The sequence below is a fragment of the Chaetomium fimeti genome (assembly GCF_033439085.1).
Source record: "Chaetomium fimeti strain CBS 168.71 chromosome Unknown B0H64scaffold_3, whole genome shotgun sequence".
Lineage (NCBI taxonomy): Eukaryota > Fungi > Ascomycota > Sordariomycetes > Sordariales > Chaetomiaceae > Chaetomium > Chaetomium fimeti.
In genome coordinates, this window is record NW_026944331.1 from 3,827,189 (window position 1) to 3,845,111 (window position 17,923).

Sequence of the window (17,923 nt, forward strand, 5' to 3'; positions counted from 1 at the left end):
GTCGATTCATTAGCTATGGGGTGACACGAGAGCCATGTCCGCATCGAGATGCAAGTCCGCAGCTCACAGCAGATGAACTTGCGCTTGCCAAGGTCCTCCTACCACAGAACACCGATCGGTGGTCGGATGGAGAGAAGAATACGAATACAACTCCACGCGCGGAAGGAGAAAAGGATGCAGCACCCAATCGACGCCCATCCATCGGGAATCCTCCGTACCCAGCTTCGCGTCTGTTTCGTTTCACATCGAAACTTTTGGCGTTGTGTGGTTGCCCGCTCTCAGATGTGACTCTCCCCACAGCCAATCAATGTTACTCTCACAGTGTTGATTGCGCGTGCGTCCCCAGTGCTTCTGTGGTGGTGACGTCTGGAGCGATTTGTTCCCTTGCATTTTTGAGGCACGCTAACCCTGCTGCGAGGCGTTTGGCGAGATGGATGCTAGAAACACGCCCATGTTGGGAGGAATGGCACGGCACGGGCCACAGAAAGCGGGGTCTTTAGCCGTCCCACCTTGATGCTGAGCGCGCAGGCTGCACAACCCTTGTCTATTTGTGACATGCACCCCAACGTGCCCCTACACTAACCCCTATGTTGGGCGTTTTGCTACCTGACATGGGGCCCGAGACGGCAACCCAGAGTTCAGACAAGGCAAAGCAATTTTTGATCCGACGGCGCACTGCTTGCAATCCTCCCATCGACTCCCTTTCTCGACATCGCCGCCGCCGCCGCCGGACGCTAAAATAAACGCGCCGTTTGCTGCGCCTTGAGCGGTCGACTTGTTGTTCACCGCCTGGGTCACTCCCTGGGCCCCCCTGTCCCGACCGCAAGGAGGTTGGTCTCGCCATGAACCCGTCCGACCGGCTGTCACCACCTCGCCCTCCGGCTTAAAATCTCCATCTCCTGGTTCTCCGACAGCGGAAGTGCCCTTTCAAAAGACGAAATCGAGTCCGCCTTACTCCCCGTCTCTCCCCGTCGCAATCCTGCTCGGCCGAGAACCGTACGGCGATCGATTCACCCAAGGGCCGTCTCGATGGACTTCCCACGAGGGCTGCCCGATAATCCGGCGCAGGCCCGTCGGGCTATCGCTGCCGCAGCACTCGCGAACCCGACGCCGCCGCCTCCTGTCCCCAGCCTTCGCGATGTGCCCTCGTCTTCGAATCTTTCGGCGGGGCAGCCCATCTCCCCGAACCAGGTCCTTGCCGTGGCGAGAGAGGCGATGCGGACGGCCCACGAGAATGAGGCCAAGGCAGCCGAGGCCAGCGGGGTCAGCAACACCCTCAAACCTGGCCTCACCATCGACCTGAGCCGGAAGAAGATACAGATGCTGCCGGAGGAAATCGTGGACGTGATCAAAGATGAATTGGAGCGGTAGGGCCCCTTGCCTCGGGCTGACTCGCCCTCCTCTAATGCGTCGCAACAGGCTTGCGCTGTCCCACAACTACTTGCAAACCTTCCCGGCCAGGTTCTCCGAATGCACCTCATTGCGATATCTTAATGTTCGGCAAAACAGGATAAAAGAGTTCCCGCTTGCAGTGAGTATCAATTGGTGACGGGACAGGGATGCACAGGTGCTGACCGAGCAATTTCAGCTCTGCGATCTGAAGTCGCTCGAAATTCTCGATCTGGGCCGAAATATGTTGCAAGTTTTGCCGCCCGAGATCGTCAAGCTGTCATCTCTCAAGGTGCTCTCGATACCGAAAAACAAAATCACACATCTGCCACTCTGCCTCGCCGACATGCCGTCATTATCAGTGGTGAAGCTGGAGGGGAATCCGCTGAAATACCCCCCGCCGGAAATACTACAAGTGCAAGGAACGGGAGGAGGACAAGGTGATGGCCCGGGAAGAGAGACCGAGCTTACCGAAGTCGCTGCCACGGCGGTTATCAAGAAGTTTTTAAAGCAGGAAGCCAGCGGTCGCGCGGACTCGCCCAGCGATGGCACCTCGGAGGGGACCGAAACCCCGCGACCAACGATCAAGCGGGTCTTTAGTGGCAGATTTCCGATCAAGGTCAACGGCAGTGACATCAACGACGTCCGGTCCCCCGCCCTTCCCCGACCCCCACCGATTCCGACCCGTTCACACTACCGTGGGCTCTCGCAACAGAACACGGCGCAGCGCAGGCCAGGGGTCATGCCGCTGACCATCGGCAACCCCAACGAGCGGGTGCGCAGCAACTCGGAGACCATCATCCAGACTTCGAGCCGGGAGCGATCCGAAAGCAGGTCGCGCCGCATGGGCATGGTGTCCAAGAGGTCTGAGCTCAGCACGCTCGAAGAGATCGAGGTCAACAACCGGTTCAGCCATTACCGCGGGCTCAGCCACGGTTCGGCCATGCAGGGCAACGGGGCATCTATGCAGGTCAAGAGCCCCAATATGGGCAGCCCGGCCGAACCCGCACTGCAGCGGCCCGTATACATCCGCAGGCTCTCCATCTTGCCGGAGAGGCGACGCGACTCCAAGGCCTTTGACCCGGTGCTGGAGGCTGCCAAGGGCATTCTTTACTCCATCTTCCAGATTCACCCCATGATCCAGGCGTTGCTAGTCGGTCTCACCAACGACGGCACGTCCCGCCGATCGAACCTCGAAATCGTTTTTTACAACACAAACGCTCATGTCGAGCAGCTAGAACTGGAGATCCAGCAGCACGAACAGGCGCAGGACGGGTTCGGCCAGAAGGAAAACGAGAACGTCCAGCGGGCTTGCCTCACGCTCATCAACGCCTACACGCACGTGTGTTCACTGCTGATGGGCAACGTCGACCTGTTTTTGGATAACGGCGACCCGCGATATATCCGTACCCTGTTGACGCAGCTCTATAATAGCATCATGGAGCTGCGTGTAACATGCACGCAGCTTGCGGCGGAAGGCAACCATCGGTCCGTTCCGTCCTTCAGCCGACCTGATTTGGGGGAGACGATCCGGCCCCATTCGCGCGAAAACTCGGTCACGCCGACGGCCGATCGAATTTTGAATAGATCTCGAAACGGCACCTTTGTTTACAACCCGAGCAACCTACGTGTTGCCACGGATGTCTCGATACCCTACATTAACGGCTCAGGCCGGTCGGCAATGGTAGGGGCCGCCACGCCGCGGTCGGGCGAGTCATTTGCGTCTACTAGCACGACTGGCACTCGAAATCTGTCGGCGGACTTCACCGAGGAAGACCGCCTGTTCGAGAGGATATTCCTCTCTCTCCACAAAACAACAGAACTGGTCATGCAGGTCTTACCAACAATGAACACACAATTCATGTCTTCGATGCGGACCACCACCACACAGCGCTCGCCGGACCATCTCATCCAGTGCTGGAAGGCGCTCGTCGCTAAGTGCAACACGTCGATCCAGCAGACCGAGGTCCTCAAGGCGCGACTCTCATCCATCAAGCTCAAGGAGCCCGGGATCCGCACGCAGCCGTCCTTCTGGCGGCTCTGCAACAGCTTCATCGACTCGTGGTACGTGCTGATCAAGAAGATCATGCAGCTGCAGAGCGACGTGCAGCTGCCCCTCGACACCAAGGCCCGCCTGCGGCCCATCCAGAAGAGCATGAAGGACACGTGCGACCTAATGATGTCGTCCCCCTGGTCCTACTTCCTCCGCCACCCGGGCTCCGAGCCCCTCGCCTCCCCCTACATCGCCGCCGTCCACCCCCACGGTCACGGCCACGGCCACGCTCACTCCCACGCCGTGGCCACCCCCGTCCAGATGCCCATGACCCCGCAGAGCGCCGCCCTCGGCCCGGCCGTCCAGGCCACCGTCCCCTCCACCCCGCAGAGCGCGTCCTTCTCGCTGGCTTTCTCAGGCGTCTTTGAGCGCGACCGCTCCGATACGCTGCTCTCGTCCATGGGCGGCAGCGGGGGTGGCGGGAGCAGTGGTGGTGGCGGCAGTGGGTTGGGCGGCGGGTTCAATGGCGTGTCGTCGCGCAGCGGGACGATGAATTCTAGCTCGACGGCGAGTCTGACGGCGTCGAGCTTGAATTCGATGAGCAGTCTGGGGTCGTCGCACGATGGGATTGTTACGCCGAGCTCGGCGCTCAGTCCGTCCGGGCCGTTGGGGCCGTTGCCGTTTAGGTTGAATGGTGGGGGGAATATGAAGGTTGGTGGGTTTTAGTTGGGGGGTTGGGTTGAATTGGGATGGGATGGGATGGGATGGGATGATATAGATACGGATGGGTCCGGGATAGATGGATGGATGGATGATTGGAATGTAATTTTTGGGATATGTTGGCTGGTGTTTGGCTGGGGCTTTTCCTGCGTGGTCTTGAAATCAGCGTCCTTGGTGTCCTTGGTGCGGTGCATGGCGTCGGGGCATGGCGGGTTTGGTTGGCGGCATAGGATATCCATAATGTCTTGTCGGCTGGATGCATGGTTGGTTGAGACTGGATCGGGTCTTTGGTGGGCAGTCTTGAGTAACGGCCGTGTTCGTTCAGCGTGTAGTAGTCAATGGAGTCGATCATTGCTCGAGTAGCATGTTGGTGACGTGAGAGTGTGCTCCCGTTCTTGATATTGTCGAATCGGACTCCCCAGAATTTAATCGAGTGCGCTCGTCACATGGTGGCTGGCTGGCCATGAGTTAGTGACGGAATACTGCAGCCACTCCATCACAATCACCCCGCATCAACCCGTCTCACCCACGTTCAATTCTTCATGCTGCGAAACCGAAACGACTCGCTCGATGAATGCATAGTTCAGCGCTGACGCACGCTTATGCACGTTTCCGATTGAGTTGATTAGGCTCACTCCCCCAAGGAAAGACGAAAAACAAACAAATACCATCACGATGCCGTCTGCAGCAGCGCCAATTCGGCTCACACCGGCTTCCATCAGCCGGGGGCAACCCTCGGCGCCGTCCGTCACCAACACGACAGCGACGGCATCCTCACCTACATTTATTGGCAATTCACAGACGAGCGGTGCCTCGAGACCAGCCAGTCTCTTTTCATCTCTCCTCTCCGGTTCCTCAAGCCCCAAACCAAAGCCAAAAACAAAGACTTTCAACCCCGCCAGCGCCCCCTCCGTCGCCTCCTCCTCCGTCTCTGTATCTGTATCAACCTCCGCCACGGCGCAACACCACTCTCCTCCCCCCTCCAGCACGGCAGCCACCGCGGCCTCCATCTCCACCACCACCCCGAGCACAACTTCCCGCACCACCACCAACACCAGCACCACAACAGCAACCCACCCCCCAACCCCCACAACAGCAGCAACAACAACCGCCGCCGCCGCCGCCGCCGCCGCTATCCCTCCAAACCTAAACACCCTCCCTCCAAACCCCAACCAACCCCCCATCCTAAACACACAACCCCAACCCCAACCCTCCGAACTAACCATCACCCAAGCCCGCACCGCAGTCCTCGCATCCATCGGCAACCAACTAGACCGCGAGCTCGGCGCCCGCGCCGCCCAGCTGCACGCCAACAACGCGGCGATCGAGCGGCAAGAGCGCGAGGTGGCGCGGGCGACGGCGGGGCTGGCGCGCGAGAATGGGCGGCTGGGCCGGCTGGCGGAGACCCACGCGCGGCGGGTGAAGGAGATTGGGAATGTGCAGAATTGGGCGGAGATGTTGGAGAGGGAGTTTGTGATTTTGGAGGAGACGTTGCGGTTGGTAGGTTCTGGTGGGGGGGGTGGGGATGGGAGTGGGAGTGGTGATGAAGGGAGTGAGGGGGGTGGGAGTGGGAGTGAGGGGTGGAGTGATGGGAGTGATGGGAGTGAGTGGGAAGGGGAGGAGGATGGGGAGGGGAGTGGGGAGGGAGATATGGACAGGAACGGTAATAGGGAGGTCGAGAGAGATGGGGAGGTAGAGAGGGATGGGGAGGGCGATGTGGTTATGAGCAATGGGCATCATCCTGAGATGATACCGTTGCCTGCGTCGCCGCCGGGGGAACGGACTATGATCGAGTGAGGAGTCCCGGCGAACGAAGAAACGAACCGGATGTAGAATAACTTAGATTGCCACGAATTATGAGATACGAGATATGAGAAATGAGCACTTCTTTTGGTAATAACCATGTATATTTAACGGTAAATAATCGATTAGTTTGGTCCGGTTGCCAGTCTATAGCCACCCCGGTGGACATCCAGCCAGGTCTTTTATATATATCCGGTACAATCCTCCATCATACACCCCACACCCCATCCGTCACCAACCAGCAGCACCAACACCAGCTCAGATCAACCCCGGGAGCATGGTGTACCGCTTCTTCTTGTAGCGGTCGCCAAACTCGTTGCGCAGCGCCTTCTCCTTGCCGCGCGACCAGCTGCGCATGTAGATGATGCCCGTGCAGATGAACAGCACGACGGCCCAGCTGCGGCTGATCAGGATCACGCCCACCCACGCCAGGACCTCGAACATGTAGTTCGGGCTCGTCACGAGGCTGCTGCCGATGCAGTTCGGGATCCCCTTCTCGGTGCCGCCGGGCTTGCGTAGGCCCGCTAGGTGTTGGTGCACGATCCAGTTGCACGTCTCGCCGACGGCGAACAGGGCCAGGCCAACGTAGTCGAGCGGCACCAGCTCGTCGCGGGCCGACAGGTTGCCGGGGGCGTATAGGTCGAGCGCGCAGAGCAGGCCGGCCATGAGCCAGTAGAAGGCCGAGTTGCGCACGATGTTGCGGGCGGGCATCGTGTTGGCCGAGAACTTGTGCACGAAGACGGTCTCGAACTCGCGCTTGAGGAAGTGGAGGTGGAACAGGGCGAACAGCAGCCATTGCACCTGCGTCATGGGCGTCTCGGACTCGCTCTTGTACGCAAAGGGCGGGATGAGGTAGATGTACGGGCGGACGAGGGGGACGAGGGCGTGGAAGAGGATCGGGCCGAAGTACTCGATGACGAAGACGGTGCGCCAGGCGACCTGGGGGCCTGCACCAAGTTAGCAGGCTGGTGACGGTGTTGATACGGAAAGAATGGCGGGTCGCGTACCGAGGTCCTTGACAACCAGCTCGCCAGCAGAGGCAACACCAGCCTCCTCACGGACGAGTGCCCTCCGGTTTTTGAGATTCTGCTTGGACACCGGGTCAAACAAGCCGATGCGGTTGTAGTCTGTGAAGCCCGACTGGCGAGCAATCACCATCTTGGCGTCCTCCACGGTGGCATCGTGCGGCAGCTCGACCGTTGCTGGCAGCTTCCGGATCGGCTTCTTGGGTGCTCGGTTGGTGAGCTTAAGTGACAAATTGGTCGCCATTTCGGTGCGTACCCGTGGGTTCAATCGGGGTGGTAAGCAATTCCGGTCGAAACACAAAAGAAAGGGAAGCTGCTGAGGAACTGCTTGCTTGAGCGCATCTCAACATTTTTGGAAGTGGGTCCGTCCCCGTCGTTACCTCGGAGCACCCGCGCGGGCCCGGGGGTGGGCCCAGAAAAGGAGTCCAGGGTTAGGTACCTAGTGACATACCCAGCACCCGCTGGGCCAAAAGCCTCGGAAACCCAACGCCAAAGGACAAGAGGAACTAAGCAACAAGAATTAAGTGAAAGAAACAGGGGGAAATGGATAAAATAACAGATGTTGAGTAAAATGAAAAGTAAATTGGGCTAATGTGGTTTTTCTTTTTTCTTTTTTTTCTTTTTTTTTTTCTTTTTGGGTTTTGGATTGCTTTCGTTTTGTTCCAACAGTCGAAGTTTGGTCGATGTCTCGGTATCTCCTTCGTACACTGAACACTCAAGAGTCCGGCTTTTTTTTCCCGTGGGGAGTATGACAGCGGATGAGACCAAAACATAAAAAGCCGATATACCCATTTTTCAAGGAGAACAACGAATACAGTACTTTACGGAGCCCGAGCCGCCAAAGGCCCCGATTTCTCGCTCTCTTCCTCCCACTTCTCCAAATGCTCGCGACAAACTCGTGTTTGAGGGTGATCTACCCCCAATGTCTCGTGGTATAAGGCGGAACAGTCCCTCATCATAGCCACGGCCTCAGAGCTGCGCTGCTGGCGATAGTGGGTGAAAGCCAGATGTACCATGACCCGGATGGTCTCGGGGTGCCTCTCGCCCAAAATACCACGGTATAGTGCGAGGGCTTCAGCTTTGAGCTTCTCTGCCTTCTCGTACCTCCCCTGCTGGTAGTATATCGCGCCGAGGATAGTCATACACTGGATGGTTCTGAGGTGCCTCTCGCCCAGAATTTCACGCTCTAGTGCGAGGGCTTTGGTTCCTAACTCCTCTGCCTGCTCGCTCCTCCCCTGACTATAGTATATACGGGCAAGCCCCGCCATACCCCAGATGGTATCAGAGTGCCTCTCGCCAAGAATATCACGTTGTAATGTGAGGGCCTCGACTTGGATCTTCTCTGCCTCCTTCTCCCTCCCCTGTCCATTGTATATATTGGCGAGCTTCGCCATACCCCTGATGGTGTTGGAGTGCCTGTCGCCAAAAGTATCACGTTGTAGTGCGAGGGCTTCGACTTGAATGTTTTCTGCCTCCTCGTACCTCCCCTGTTCGATGTATATACTGCCGAGGAACTCCATATTCGAGATGGTGGCGATGTGCCTCTGACCAGCAATAACACACAGCAGCGCGACGGCTTCTGTGACAATCTTTTCTGCCTCCGTGTACCTCCCCTGATTAAAGTACGCCACAGCGACGATTAACCAGCTGTGGATTGTGTCATGGTGGCTTTTGCCAAGTTTCTTCAGTCGAAGTTCGTAGCCCAGCTTTGCGACCGGCACCCTCGCGGCGATCGTCCCGCACTCGAGCTGGTAGGTCGATACTTCGGTCAAAAGCTCCGATGCTTGAATCCCCTCTCCACACAAACCCGACCATTCTGCCGCTCGCTGTGCGTGCGCCACATATCTCTGGCATTCCTCCCAGTGCTCCCGTTTACTTTCCGGGAACAGGTCGGCGACGACCCGAAGCGCTAACGTCGAATACCAAACTTGGTCTTCTCGCCTGTCCTCGCTGGTCAAGGCGTATAGGGCGGCCTCCTGCACCAGCTTGTGCATCTCGTATGCCCAACTCTTGCCCTCGGATGCGCGACGGTGTAGAAAGGAGAATTCTTGGAGACGGGCAGCGGCCAGGAGCGCTTCCTCCTCGTGGTCGTCCTCGCTGTCGTCCTCGTGGTCGTCCTCGTGGTCGTCCTCGCTGTCGTCCTCATGGTCGTCCTCGTGGTCGTCCTCGTGGTCGTCCCCGTTGTCGTCCTCGTTATCCTCCTCGTTGTCATCCTCGCTGTCGTCCTCGTCATCCTCCTTGTTGTCGTCCTTGTTGTCGTACTTGTTGTCGTCTTCGTTGTCGTCTTCGTTGTCATCCTCGTTGTCATCCGTAACCCCCTCGGTACGAAGAGTTACAGCCCGGTAGAGTATATCGAACGGAATATTCTGGTTGTCCAGAAAGGCAAGTATATGCAGGATATCGAACGCGACCTCGTTTTCCTGCCGGATCTGTTCCATCGAGATATCCCACGTCTTCAGAATACTGTTTGTCAAACCCTCCCTTCGGTGTGGGTCGTGCACAGACTTCTGCAGCATCCTCCATCTCTTCTTACGGTTCGCCAGTCGTGACAAGTACTGCCTTATGGTGATCCCCATCCGCCGGATGAATGCGGCTGCCTGAGACAGAGCGAGCGCGAGACAACCGAGCTCGGCAAGTAGTTCCGCGGCGCCGTCCAGGTCGCCGTTGTCGATATCTCCAACGGACTTGAGCAGCTCCATAGCCTCGTCGTCGGTCATGCGGGCCACTTCGATGGCCCGCTGGGCCCCGACAAGGCTGCCGATCCCCTTGTCGCGGCTTGTCCACAGCACCGTACCTACGGGACCTCGTGGGACGAATTCGGCCAAGTTGACCGTTTTGTCTGCCGTCTGATCTTGATCCCTAGTCCGTAGGGCGTCTCGTACACCGAACAACTGGAGGTTGTCCGCGTTATCGATGACCAAGAGCCAGCGCCCATTCGTCTCAATCGCCTCGCGAACTCCAATTAGTAGATCATTGCCCGAGAGGCTTTCCGGGAGTCTCAGCTTTCGGGCAATAAACTTGTAATCCTGAGCAAACGAGGTTTCACTGTCGGCGTGTACCCAGAAAACGGAGCAAGTCGGGTCATCGTGGCAACGGCGGTAGGCGTAGTCGAGGGCGATCTGCGTTTTTCTATTGTTTGTTGTTAGCGTGCATCACCACGGTACGCCGCTCATTTGGCGGGCAAAGCCATACCCAGATCCGCCCAAGCCCCATAGGGCGGCGCTGTGGTATTCACGGGACGGGGGCAGCAAGGCGGCGAGCCGGTTAGAGATGGCGGTGCGACGGACAACACCTTCGTTTTGCGGGAACGGGATTGAGTAGCAAGGACCGGGGGTTTCGCGATCTACGACCTGTGAGACCTTCGACTCAAAAAGGGTTGGGAAGTAACTTGCCTGAATTATTGATGGTGAGGTTTAACGACCCTGCGACATTCGTTCCGGCGATAACATTCTTGCCGCCGACTGACCCAAAAGTAGTCGGTAGTCGATCCATTCCATCAGGTGGGCTTCACTGGCTCATGTGGACAAATTCACTCCCGAACGACACCAGGAACGTCGAAATAACAGAAGCAGATGGAGTTGGGGCGCAGCTGAGAGTGTCGTCGTTGCAGCACCAATGAAAAGGGCTGAAGCGGCAGGTTACGGTCTTGGAGCCCAACGAGGATCCCACAAGGCTCCCAGCCTCGAACCCAAGGATCATGCATATGTGAGCATGGAGATCATACATATAAAGCACGCAACCATGATGAACCATCAACACGCACCATAAACCTCAAAAACATGTCGGAACTTGATCCCACACTCTACACCGTCGCGTGGATCGCGCCCCTCGAGATCGAAGCCCAAGCCGCGCTGCACATGTTCGACAACATACACCCCGGGGGCTTCCGGACGAGCCAAGGCGACGACTACCTCTTCTACGCCGGCGACGTGTGCGGGCACAACGTCGTCCTCGCGACTCTACCCGCGGGGCAGGAGTACGGCACGGGGTCGGCCGCCGCGCTCGCCAGCCAAGTGAAGAAGTGCTTCCCGCACCTGTGGTTCGGCTTGCTCGTTGGCGTCGCCGCCGGCCTTCCCCACCTATCGTGCTCTCCCCCCCGTGATATCCGCCTCGGGGATATACTCGTCGCGCTCCCCGAAGGCGGCAGCCCTGCGGTAGTAGCATATGACTTGGGCAAGGAGGCCGGGGCAGGCGGTCTCCAGCTCCTGCGCGCCGGCCATGTGCTGGCGACTACGGATACTATCGTTCGGGCGGCGATCGGAAAGATCAAAGCTGACCACCCGAACGAGGCGAGGAGGTTCCTCCCATACTACCAAAGCATGAAAGAGAAGGGCCATACAGCCGGCAATTTCACCGATCCTGGCCAGGACAGGGACGTTCTATACGGGGCGGATGAGCAGCCAATACAGCGTGAATGGCGGCCGGATGCCGGGCGGACCCGGGTGTGGTACGGGCCCATTGGGTCGGGGGACAAGCTGATGAGGCACGCCCAGAAGCGGGACGAGCTCCGAGATATGTACAACCTCATCGGGCTCGAGATGGAGGCGGCCGGGACGATGAACCACATCCGGGTCGGGGTCATCCGGGGCGTTTGCGACTACGGGGACGAGCGCAAGAACAAGGAATGGCAGCCCTACGCCGCGGCGATGGCTGCGGCGTACGCGAAGGCCATCTTGCGCGAGATATTCGCTCCCCCGAGCAAGAATCCCGCGATGGCCGCCGCACCGGTTGCGTCTGGGCACCAACCCACCCCACAAGAGCCTGCGCGGTTTGTTTTCAACGGCCCGATCTCCGGTAGGAATGTACAAACCGGGTTGTCTTTTTCGGGGCCAACGACCTTTAACTTCAATTAGCTTGGCGAACATCGATCCTCTAAGAATAAGAGCGGCCGGGCACAGTCATCCCCCGAGGATGACTGATAAGCACCCATGAGCTGCATGTCTTGTCAGTTGAGGAGGGTTTACCGAGTCTTCTTCACAAACCGGAACAGAAGAGTTTCCGAGAGAAAATGCCCTTCAGTCTGTCGAGGAATAGTCATGATGAACAGTTTTTCAATCGTCACAATCTTGAACAACGAGATACGAAGATGTGGTGGTAAACCAGAACTTGACAACCCCCCTCATTGAGCGAAACTCCCACCCCTCGCGATGCGTCTGTATGTCGTGTTGCGTAAACTCCACCTGCGTCACCCCGCTGGGCCCCACAGCAGGCGAATCGCGTCGGTAACAAAGCTGGACTGGCCGGGCAACATTCTCTGTCGGGTCTACCCCTAGACGGCACTGGCCAACCGCCCGGACACCCCCATTCAGGTAGTGAAACAGGATACCTCGGCAGAACCCGGTGTCCTGGTCGTAAAAGACCACGGTTGACGAAACACCGGACAGAGGGGCCCATGAGAAGTACGCATCGCCAAAAACTGGCCAGAAGCCGGGATCTTCCAACAAGAATGGCGCGGGACGAGGCTGATCCAAGGGCGGGGCGCAGCGGGAGCCGAAGAAACGGATCGGGCGTCCTTCCTTCGGTTCACTGTAAACCATTGTCACTGGAGCCGATATGGCTAGACATCGGTCCTTTACCACTCTTCGGGTTGCGAATTTTGAGGCAACGATGATGTCGCCCATGAGCGCCGTCCTGACGAGGACATTCTGAAATCTCTCTGTTTCCCGGATACCGAGAACGAGGACAGGGTCGTGCTGTGATATCGGCAAATAGATCCACACAATGCCCCAGCGAAGTCGGCCAGGAAGAGTTGCAAAAGTGTCGATGGCGCACGACTTGTCTGAGTGGTGGACATTGATTCCAAACAGCTTGCCTCCGGAGAAAAAGAAAGTAATGCCTTTTATCTTGTCCATCTCTACCGTATGGAAGATATGGCACGAAGTAAGATCGTTGGGATAGGCTTTGCAAAGAGCTAAGGACGGCGGCGTGGGAGTGTTCCAAATGGGAATCGTCCGGAGCCAAACGGGCAAACCAAGGCGGAGCCGTCCGTACTGTGAAAGTAAACAGGATTGTTAGTATACGATACCCAAAATAAGATACATGCCAGAGGCCTACCTTGAACTGTGCCACCGCCTCAGGAATGAAGGTCCCATCTTCGACGATAAAGGCGAGGTGACTAGCACATTCGCCTGTATATCTAGGCGGGTCAGGGAGGCGTTCGACTTTGCTAATGCCAAGAGGGTCGACGGTCAACCTCAGTATCGGTGGTGGTGATGGTGACCAGGTTTCCATGACCCGTTCAAGCTTCCCGCCACGCTCCCAAGAGAGAATATCTCGAAGCGGGAAGGTGAAGAGCGGCTCCGGATTTAGAGCCGACGCACAGTCAGCTAACTGTACTACCGGGATGCATCTCCACACAAACGAGTCCTTGGTGTGTTGGCGGATCATCTCAAGCAGCTCCAGCGGCAGTGTGTATAGGTGCGGCAATCCGCAGAAGCGAGATATCGTCCTCAGTGTGTCCCTGTCCACCATCGGGATCGGGAAATGGCGAGGCTGCGCTCCATCCCAGGGTTTCTTCCACGTAGTCAAGATCCAGAGACGGTCCAAAGCGACCGAGGCACTGACAGAGCATTGTTGCCGGAAGACCTCGAAGCAGTCATGGTGACTAAGAGTGAACTCGGGTGAAACGGCACATCTCTTACAATCGGGATAGCGGCACAATTCACGGCCATTGACCCTGGTGATGATGCCCCCCGCCCGAGGAAAAGGGAAGGGTCTAGTGTGACCGCGGTAAGATGTCGAATCATGGTTCCCAAAGACTAAGGGAGGTAAGATAGTTTAGTTACAGCAGATTAGAACTCGGCATGAGACCGAGTGTGACGAATATAACTACCCAAACTTGGGAGCGCAGATGGGCAACAAATAAGGTCAAGCTCACATACGTGCGATTACCCGTTCGTGCCTCGATACCTTGTATGCGCAAATGCTACAGCGTGGGTAAAGGGCCAGATGGCCGCCGTCAGTCATGGTCATGGCCATGGTCACCGCTGCCCACAAGTCGTAGCTGCCATCTACGTAGTTGTTTTGGGGCCGTGACTTAGTGCTGACCGAGCCAGAAAACAGGGAATGTGGATCCGTTCATTGGGTACGGAGGGAAGGAAGGACGAAAACATATCCATGTACGGAAAACATTCAGCGTTCAGTTTGCTGCTTCCATGTTGGGTTGGTTGGTGGAGTCGTGTTTCTCACCGCCTTTGAGCCAATGCAAGGCGGGCGAGCTGCCGGCAGAAAAGTGGGGAACTTGGGAACTTCGACTTTTTTTTGTTCGATTGCCGCGTCCCAGAGCAACTTTCGGCGCAGCATTATCCACCCGGCACCCATTTCGACCCCAGCGTATGAGTGTCGGCAGTCATCATGGATGACCTCTTCGCTGTGTTCGAGGAGCAGCCTCGCGCTCCCAAGCGCAAGGCCGACGCCGATGTCGAAATGACGGACGATGTCGACAACGAAAACAACGACAAGAACAACAACTCGGCCGTGATCAAAGAGGAAGAGATGCACTCCGCGGACGAGGAGGAAAATGTGGATGCAGAAGGGCCAGCCGATAGCAAAAGGCGGAAAATGGAGGACGAAGCTGAGCCCATCATCACCGACACGTTCGAGACGGCCGAGTCCAGAGAGGTCAACGCTGCCCAGGGCTTCGCACCCTCAACAGACGAGGGCGCGCTCGTCCTATCTCACAACATCCAACACCAAGTCGCCCTACCACCAGACCTTGACTACGAGTACATCCCCCTTTCAGAGCACAAGGCCCCCGCCGACCCCGCGAGGACGTACCCGTTCAGGCTCGACCCCTTCCAAGCCCTCTCCGTTGCCTCCATCGAGCGCGGAGAGAGCGTGCTCGTTTCGGCCCACACCAGTGCCGGTAAAACGGTCGTTGCCGAGTACGCCATCGCCCAGTGCCTCAAGAGAAACCAGAGGGTCATCTACACGAGTCCCATCAAGGCGCTCAGCAATCAGAAATACCGAGACTTCCAAGCCGACTTTGGCGACGTTGGTCTGATGACGGGCGACGTTACCATCAACCCGACCGCCAGCTGCCTGGTTATGACGACCGAGATTCTGCGGTCCATGCTCTATCGCGGGTCCGAGATCATGCGCGAGGTGGCCTGGGTCGTCTTCGACGAGATCCACTACATGCGCGACAAGACCCGCGGTGTCGTCTGGGAGGAAACCATCATCCTCCTCCCGGACAAGGTTAGATATGTCTTCCTGTCGGCCACCATCCCCAACGCCTTCCAGTTCGCCGAGTGGATCGCCAAGATTCACCGGCAAGCCTGCCACGTCGTCTACACGGATTTCCGACCGACACCGCTGCAGAACTACTTCTTCCCGGCCGGCACCAACGGCATTTACCTCATCGTCGATGAGAAAGGCAACTTCAAAGAGCACAACTTCAACGAGGCCATGGCCGCCATCGAGAGCAAGAAGGGTTCCGATCCTGCCGACTGGAGCGCCAAACAGAAAGGCAAGGGGAAGAACAAGAAGACGAACAAGGGCGGTGACGCACCTGACGAGAAGTCCGACATCGCCAAAGTCATCAAGATGATCATCAAGAGGAAATTTCAACCCGTAATCGTCTTTAACTTTGCCAAGCGCGAATGCGAGCAGATGGCGCTCAAGACTTCAGTTATGAAGTTCAACGCCGCCGACGAGGAGGCAATGGTCAACAGTGTGTTCGAAAATGCGCTAAATTCGTTATCCGACGAGGACAAGAACTTGCCCCAGATCTCCAACATTCTCCCCTTGCTACGAAAGGGCATCGGTGTCCATCACTCTGGCTTGTTGCCCATCCTCAAGGAGACCATCGAGATTCTGTTCCAGGAAGGCTTGATCAAGGTCCTGTTTGCGACCGAGACCTTCTCCATTGGCCTCAACATGCCCGCGAGGACCGTCGTCTTCACCCAGGTTACGAAATGGGACGGCGTCCAGCGCCGGCCGCTCACCTCGTCCGAATACATCCAGATGGCAGGGCGAGCTGGTCGCCGTGGTCTCGACGACCGAGGTATCGTCATCATGATGATCGACGACAAGCTCGAGCCCGATGTGGCTAGGAGCGTCGTTGTTGGCCACCAGGACCGACTCAACTCGGCGTTCCACCTGGGGTACAACATGATTTTGAACTTGCTGCGTATCGAGGCCATCTCCCCCGAGTTCATGCTCGAGCGGTGCTTCTTCCAGTTCCAAAACACTTCCAGCGTGCCGCAGCTGGAGCGGGACCTTGCCAGCCTGCAACAGGAGCGAGACGGCATGATCATTCCCGACGAGGCCACCGTCAAAGACTACCGCGCCATCCGCCAGCAACTCGACGGATACCAGAAGGATATGATCGCCGTGATGCAGCACCCGAACTACTGCATCAAGTACATGAAGCCAGGCCGGCCGGTCGAGATTGAGACACCGGGCGGCGCCAACTATGGCTGGGGTGTGGTCGTTGATTTCACGCCCCGCAAGGCACCCAAGATGGGGCAACCCGATTATCCGCCGCAGGAATCCTACATTATCGACGCGCTACTGAGAGTCTCGACGGACAGTATAGAAAGAACAAACTTCAAGGGAGACACCGCCGTGCCCGAGGGCGTCCATCCGGCGAAGCCCGGCGATACGGGCAGGTGGGAGGTCGTCCCCTGTCTCCTCAACTGCATGAAGACCATTGGTCAAATTCGCTTGCATGTATCAAAGAAGCTCAAGACCTGGGAAGAGCGCGACACAACGGGCAAGATGCTCGAGGAGGCCAAGCGGCGCTTCCCCGACGGCATGCCGGTCGTCGACCCGCTCGAGAACATGGGCATCACCGACGACTCCTTCAAGCAACTCCTCCGCAAGATCGAGGTCCTCGAATCCCGCCTCATCGCCAACCCCCTGCACAACTCGCCGCTCCTCGAACAGCTCTGGGACAAGCTCGACACCAAGCTCGCCCTGGCCGACAAGATCAAGGAGAAGAAGCGGGCGCTCATGAAGACGCACAGCGTCTCGCAGCTCGACGAGCTCAAGTCGCGCAAGCGGGTGCTGCGGCGGCTGGGGTTCATCAACGAGACGGAAGTGGTCGAGATGAAGGCGCGCGTGGCGTGCGAGATCTCGTCGACCGAGGGCCACGAGCTGCTGCTCGCCGAGCTGCTCTTCAACCGCTTCTTCAACGAGCTCAGCCCGGAGCTGTGCGCCTGCGTCCTGAGCGTCTTCATCTTTGACGAGAAGGTCGAGACCGCCGAGCTGAAGGAGGAGCTCGCCAAGCCCTTCCGCACCATCCAGGCCCAGGCCCGTGTCATTGCCAAGGTCAGCGCCGAGAGCAAGATGGAGGTTAATGAGGATGAGTATGTCCAGAGCTTGAAGTGGCAGCTGATGGAGACGGTGCTGGCGTGGGCTGAGGGGAAGCCGTTTGCAGATATCTGGTATGTTTTTTTCTCCCCTTTTCCTGTGATCGTGTTAGTTTGATGCTGACTGGTGTGGTGTAGCAAAATGACCAACGCCTATGAGGGTTCGTTGATCCGGTTGTTCCGCCGTTTGGAGGAGCTGCTCCGGCAGATGGCCGAGGCCGCCAAGGTCATGGGCAGCGAGGAGCTCAAGGACAAGTTTGAGCTGAGCCTGTCCAAGATCAGGAGGGATATCGTCTCGTTCAACAGCTTGTATCTGTAATTGTCATTGATTGCATTACGGTGGGGTCGTTCGGCGTTTGGGGTGTGGTTGTGGTTGGGAAAATGAATACCATGGACTTCGACGGTGCAGTCTTCATGTTAATTATTTTAGATAGAGTTGTGGGTAGCTGTAGGTTTCGGGTAGCCGTGTCTTGTTAGCTGGGACAGGTAGGTAGGGCCAGCTCTGTCTTGAGTTGCGTGGGGAGTAGGCTCCTTGCTAGATGGCAGGTGATGCAGTCTTCCCCAAGCCTATCTTCCCGAGGCTCGTTGGAATCAACACGGCCGCTGGACAGCGCGCCATCACCCATTTGCTGTTATTCTCTCGATTGTTCGCTATCGTGAGGGGTATCAAATTAACCTGC

The 17,923-nt window shown here is 57.5% G+C and overlaps 7 protein-coding genes across 7 annotated transcripts; 4 read left to right on the top strand and 3 right to left on the bottom strand.

Annotated features, from left to right (window-relative positions):
• The first annotated feature begins 937 nt into the window (after nucleotides 1–937).
• On the top strand, nucleotides 938–4,492 carry B0H64DRAFT_132767 (RAM signaling pathway protein-domain-containing protein). Its single transcript, XM_062798152.1, has 3 exons — nucleotides 938–1,367; nucleotides 1,420–1,531; nucleotides 1,589–4,492. Exons 1-3 carry the CDS (start codon nucleotides 1,030–1,032, stop codon nucleotides 4,106–4,108), a joined length of 2,970 nt encoding a protein of 989 aa, XP_062661367.1. The 5' UTR covers nucleotides 938–1,029; the 3' UTR covers nucleotides 4,109–4,492.
• A 12-nt stretch (nucleotides 4,493–4,504) lies between these two features.
• On the top strand, nucleotides 4,505–6,000 carry B0H64DRAFT_473903 (uncharacterized protein). Its single transcript, XM_062808021.1, has one exon. It carries the CDS (start codon nucleotides 4,778–4,780, stop codon nucleotides 5,897–5,899), a length of 1,122 nt encoding a protein of 373 aa, XP_062661368.1. The 5' UTR covers nucleotides 4,505–4,777; the 3' UTR covers nucleotides 5,900–6,000.
• B0H64DRAFT_339867 (3-oxo-5-alpha-steroid 4-dehydrogenase-domain-containing protein) lies at nucleotides 5,994–7,583 on the bottom strand. The gene is made up of 2 exons (XM_062801216.1): nucleotides 6,913–7,583; nucleotides 5,994–6,852 (listed from the first exon to the last, which is right to left on the bottom strand). The coding sequence occupies exons 1-2, from the start codon at nucleotides 7,172–7,174 to the stop codon at nucleotides 6,164–6,166; spliced, it is 951 nt and encodes a 316-aa protein (XP_062661369.1). The 5' UTR covers nucleotides 7,175–7,583; the 3' UTR covers nucleotides 5,994–6,163.
• Nucleotides 7,584–7,751: 168 nt separating this feature from the next.
• Nucleotides 7,752–10,143, bottom strand: B0H64DRAFT_441282 (uncharacterized protein; the record flags this gene model as incomplete). The annotated part of the gene is made up of 2 exons (XM_062806557.1): nucleotides 7,752–10,049; nucleotides 10,123–10,143. 2 exons carry the CDS (start codon nucleotides 10,141–10,143, stop codon nucleotides 7,752–7,754), a joined length of 2,319 nt encoding a protein of 772 aa, XP_062661370.1.
• Nucleotides 10,144–10,588: 445 nt separating this feature from the next.
• Nucleotides 10,589–11,882, top strand: B0H64DRAFT_132786 (nucleoside phosphorylase domain-containing protein). Its single transcript, XM_062798154.1, has one exon. The coding sequence runs from the start codon at nucleotides 10,710–10,712 to the stop codon at nucleotides 11,781–11,783; it is 1,074 nt and encodes a 357-aa protein (XP_062661371.1). The 5' UTR covers nucleotides 10,589–10,709; the 3' UTR covers nucleotides 11,784–11,882.
• On the bottom strand, nucleotides 11,883–14,096 carry B0H64DRAFT_132777 (uncharacterized protein). Its single transcript, XM_062798153.1, has 3 exons — nucleotides 13,812–14,096; nucleotides 12,985–13,688; nucleotides 11,883–12,920 (listed from the first exon to the last, which is right to left on the bottom strand). Exons 1-3 carry the CDS (start codon nucleotides 13,906–13,908, stop codon nucleotides 11,982–11,984), a joined length of 1,740 nt encoding a protein of 579 aa, XP_062661372.1. The 5' UTR covers nucleotides 13,909–14,096; the 3' UTR covers nucleotides 11,883–11,981.
• Nucleotides 14,097–14,204: 108 nt separating this feature from the next.
• On the top strand, nucleotides 14,205–17,672 carry B0H64DRAFT_132816 (rRNA-processing arch domain-containing protein). The gene is made up of 2 exons (XM_062798156.1): nucleotides 14,205–17,318; nucleotides 17,382–17,672. Exons 1-2 carry the CDS (start codon nucleotides 14,284–14,286, stop codon nucleotides 17,560–17,562), a joined length of 3,216 nt encoding a protein of 1,071 aa, XP_062661373.1. The 5' UTR covers nucleotides 14,205–14,283; the 3' UTR covers nucleotides 17,563–17,672.
• The last annotated feature ends 251 nt before the right edge of the window (nucleotides 17,673–17,923 follow it).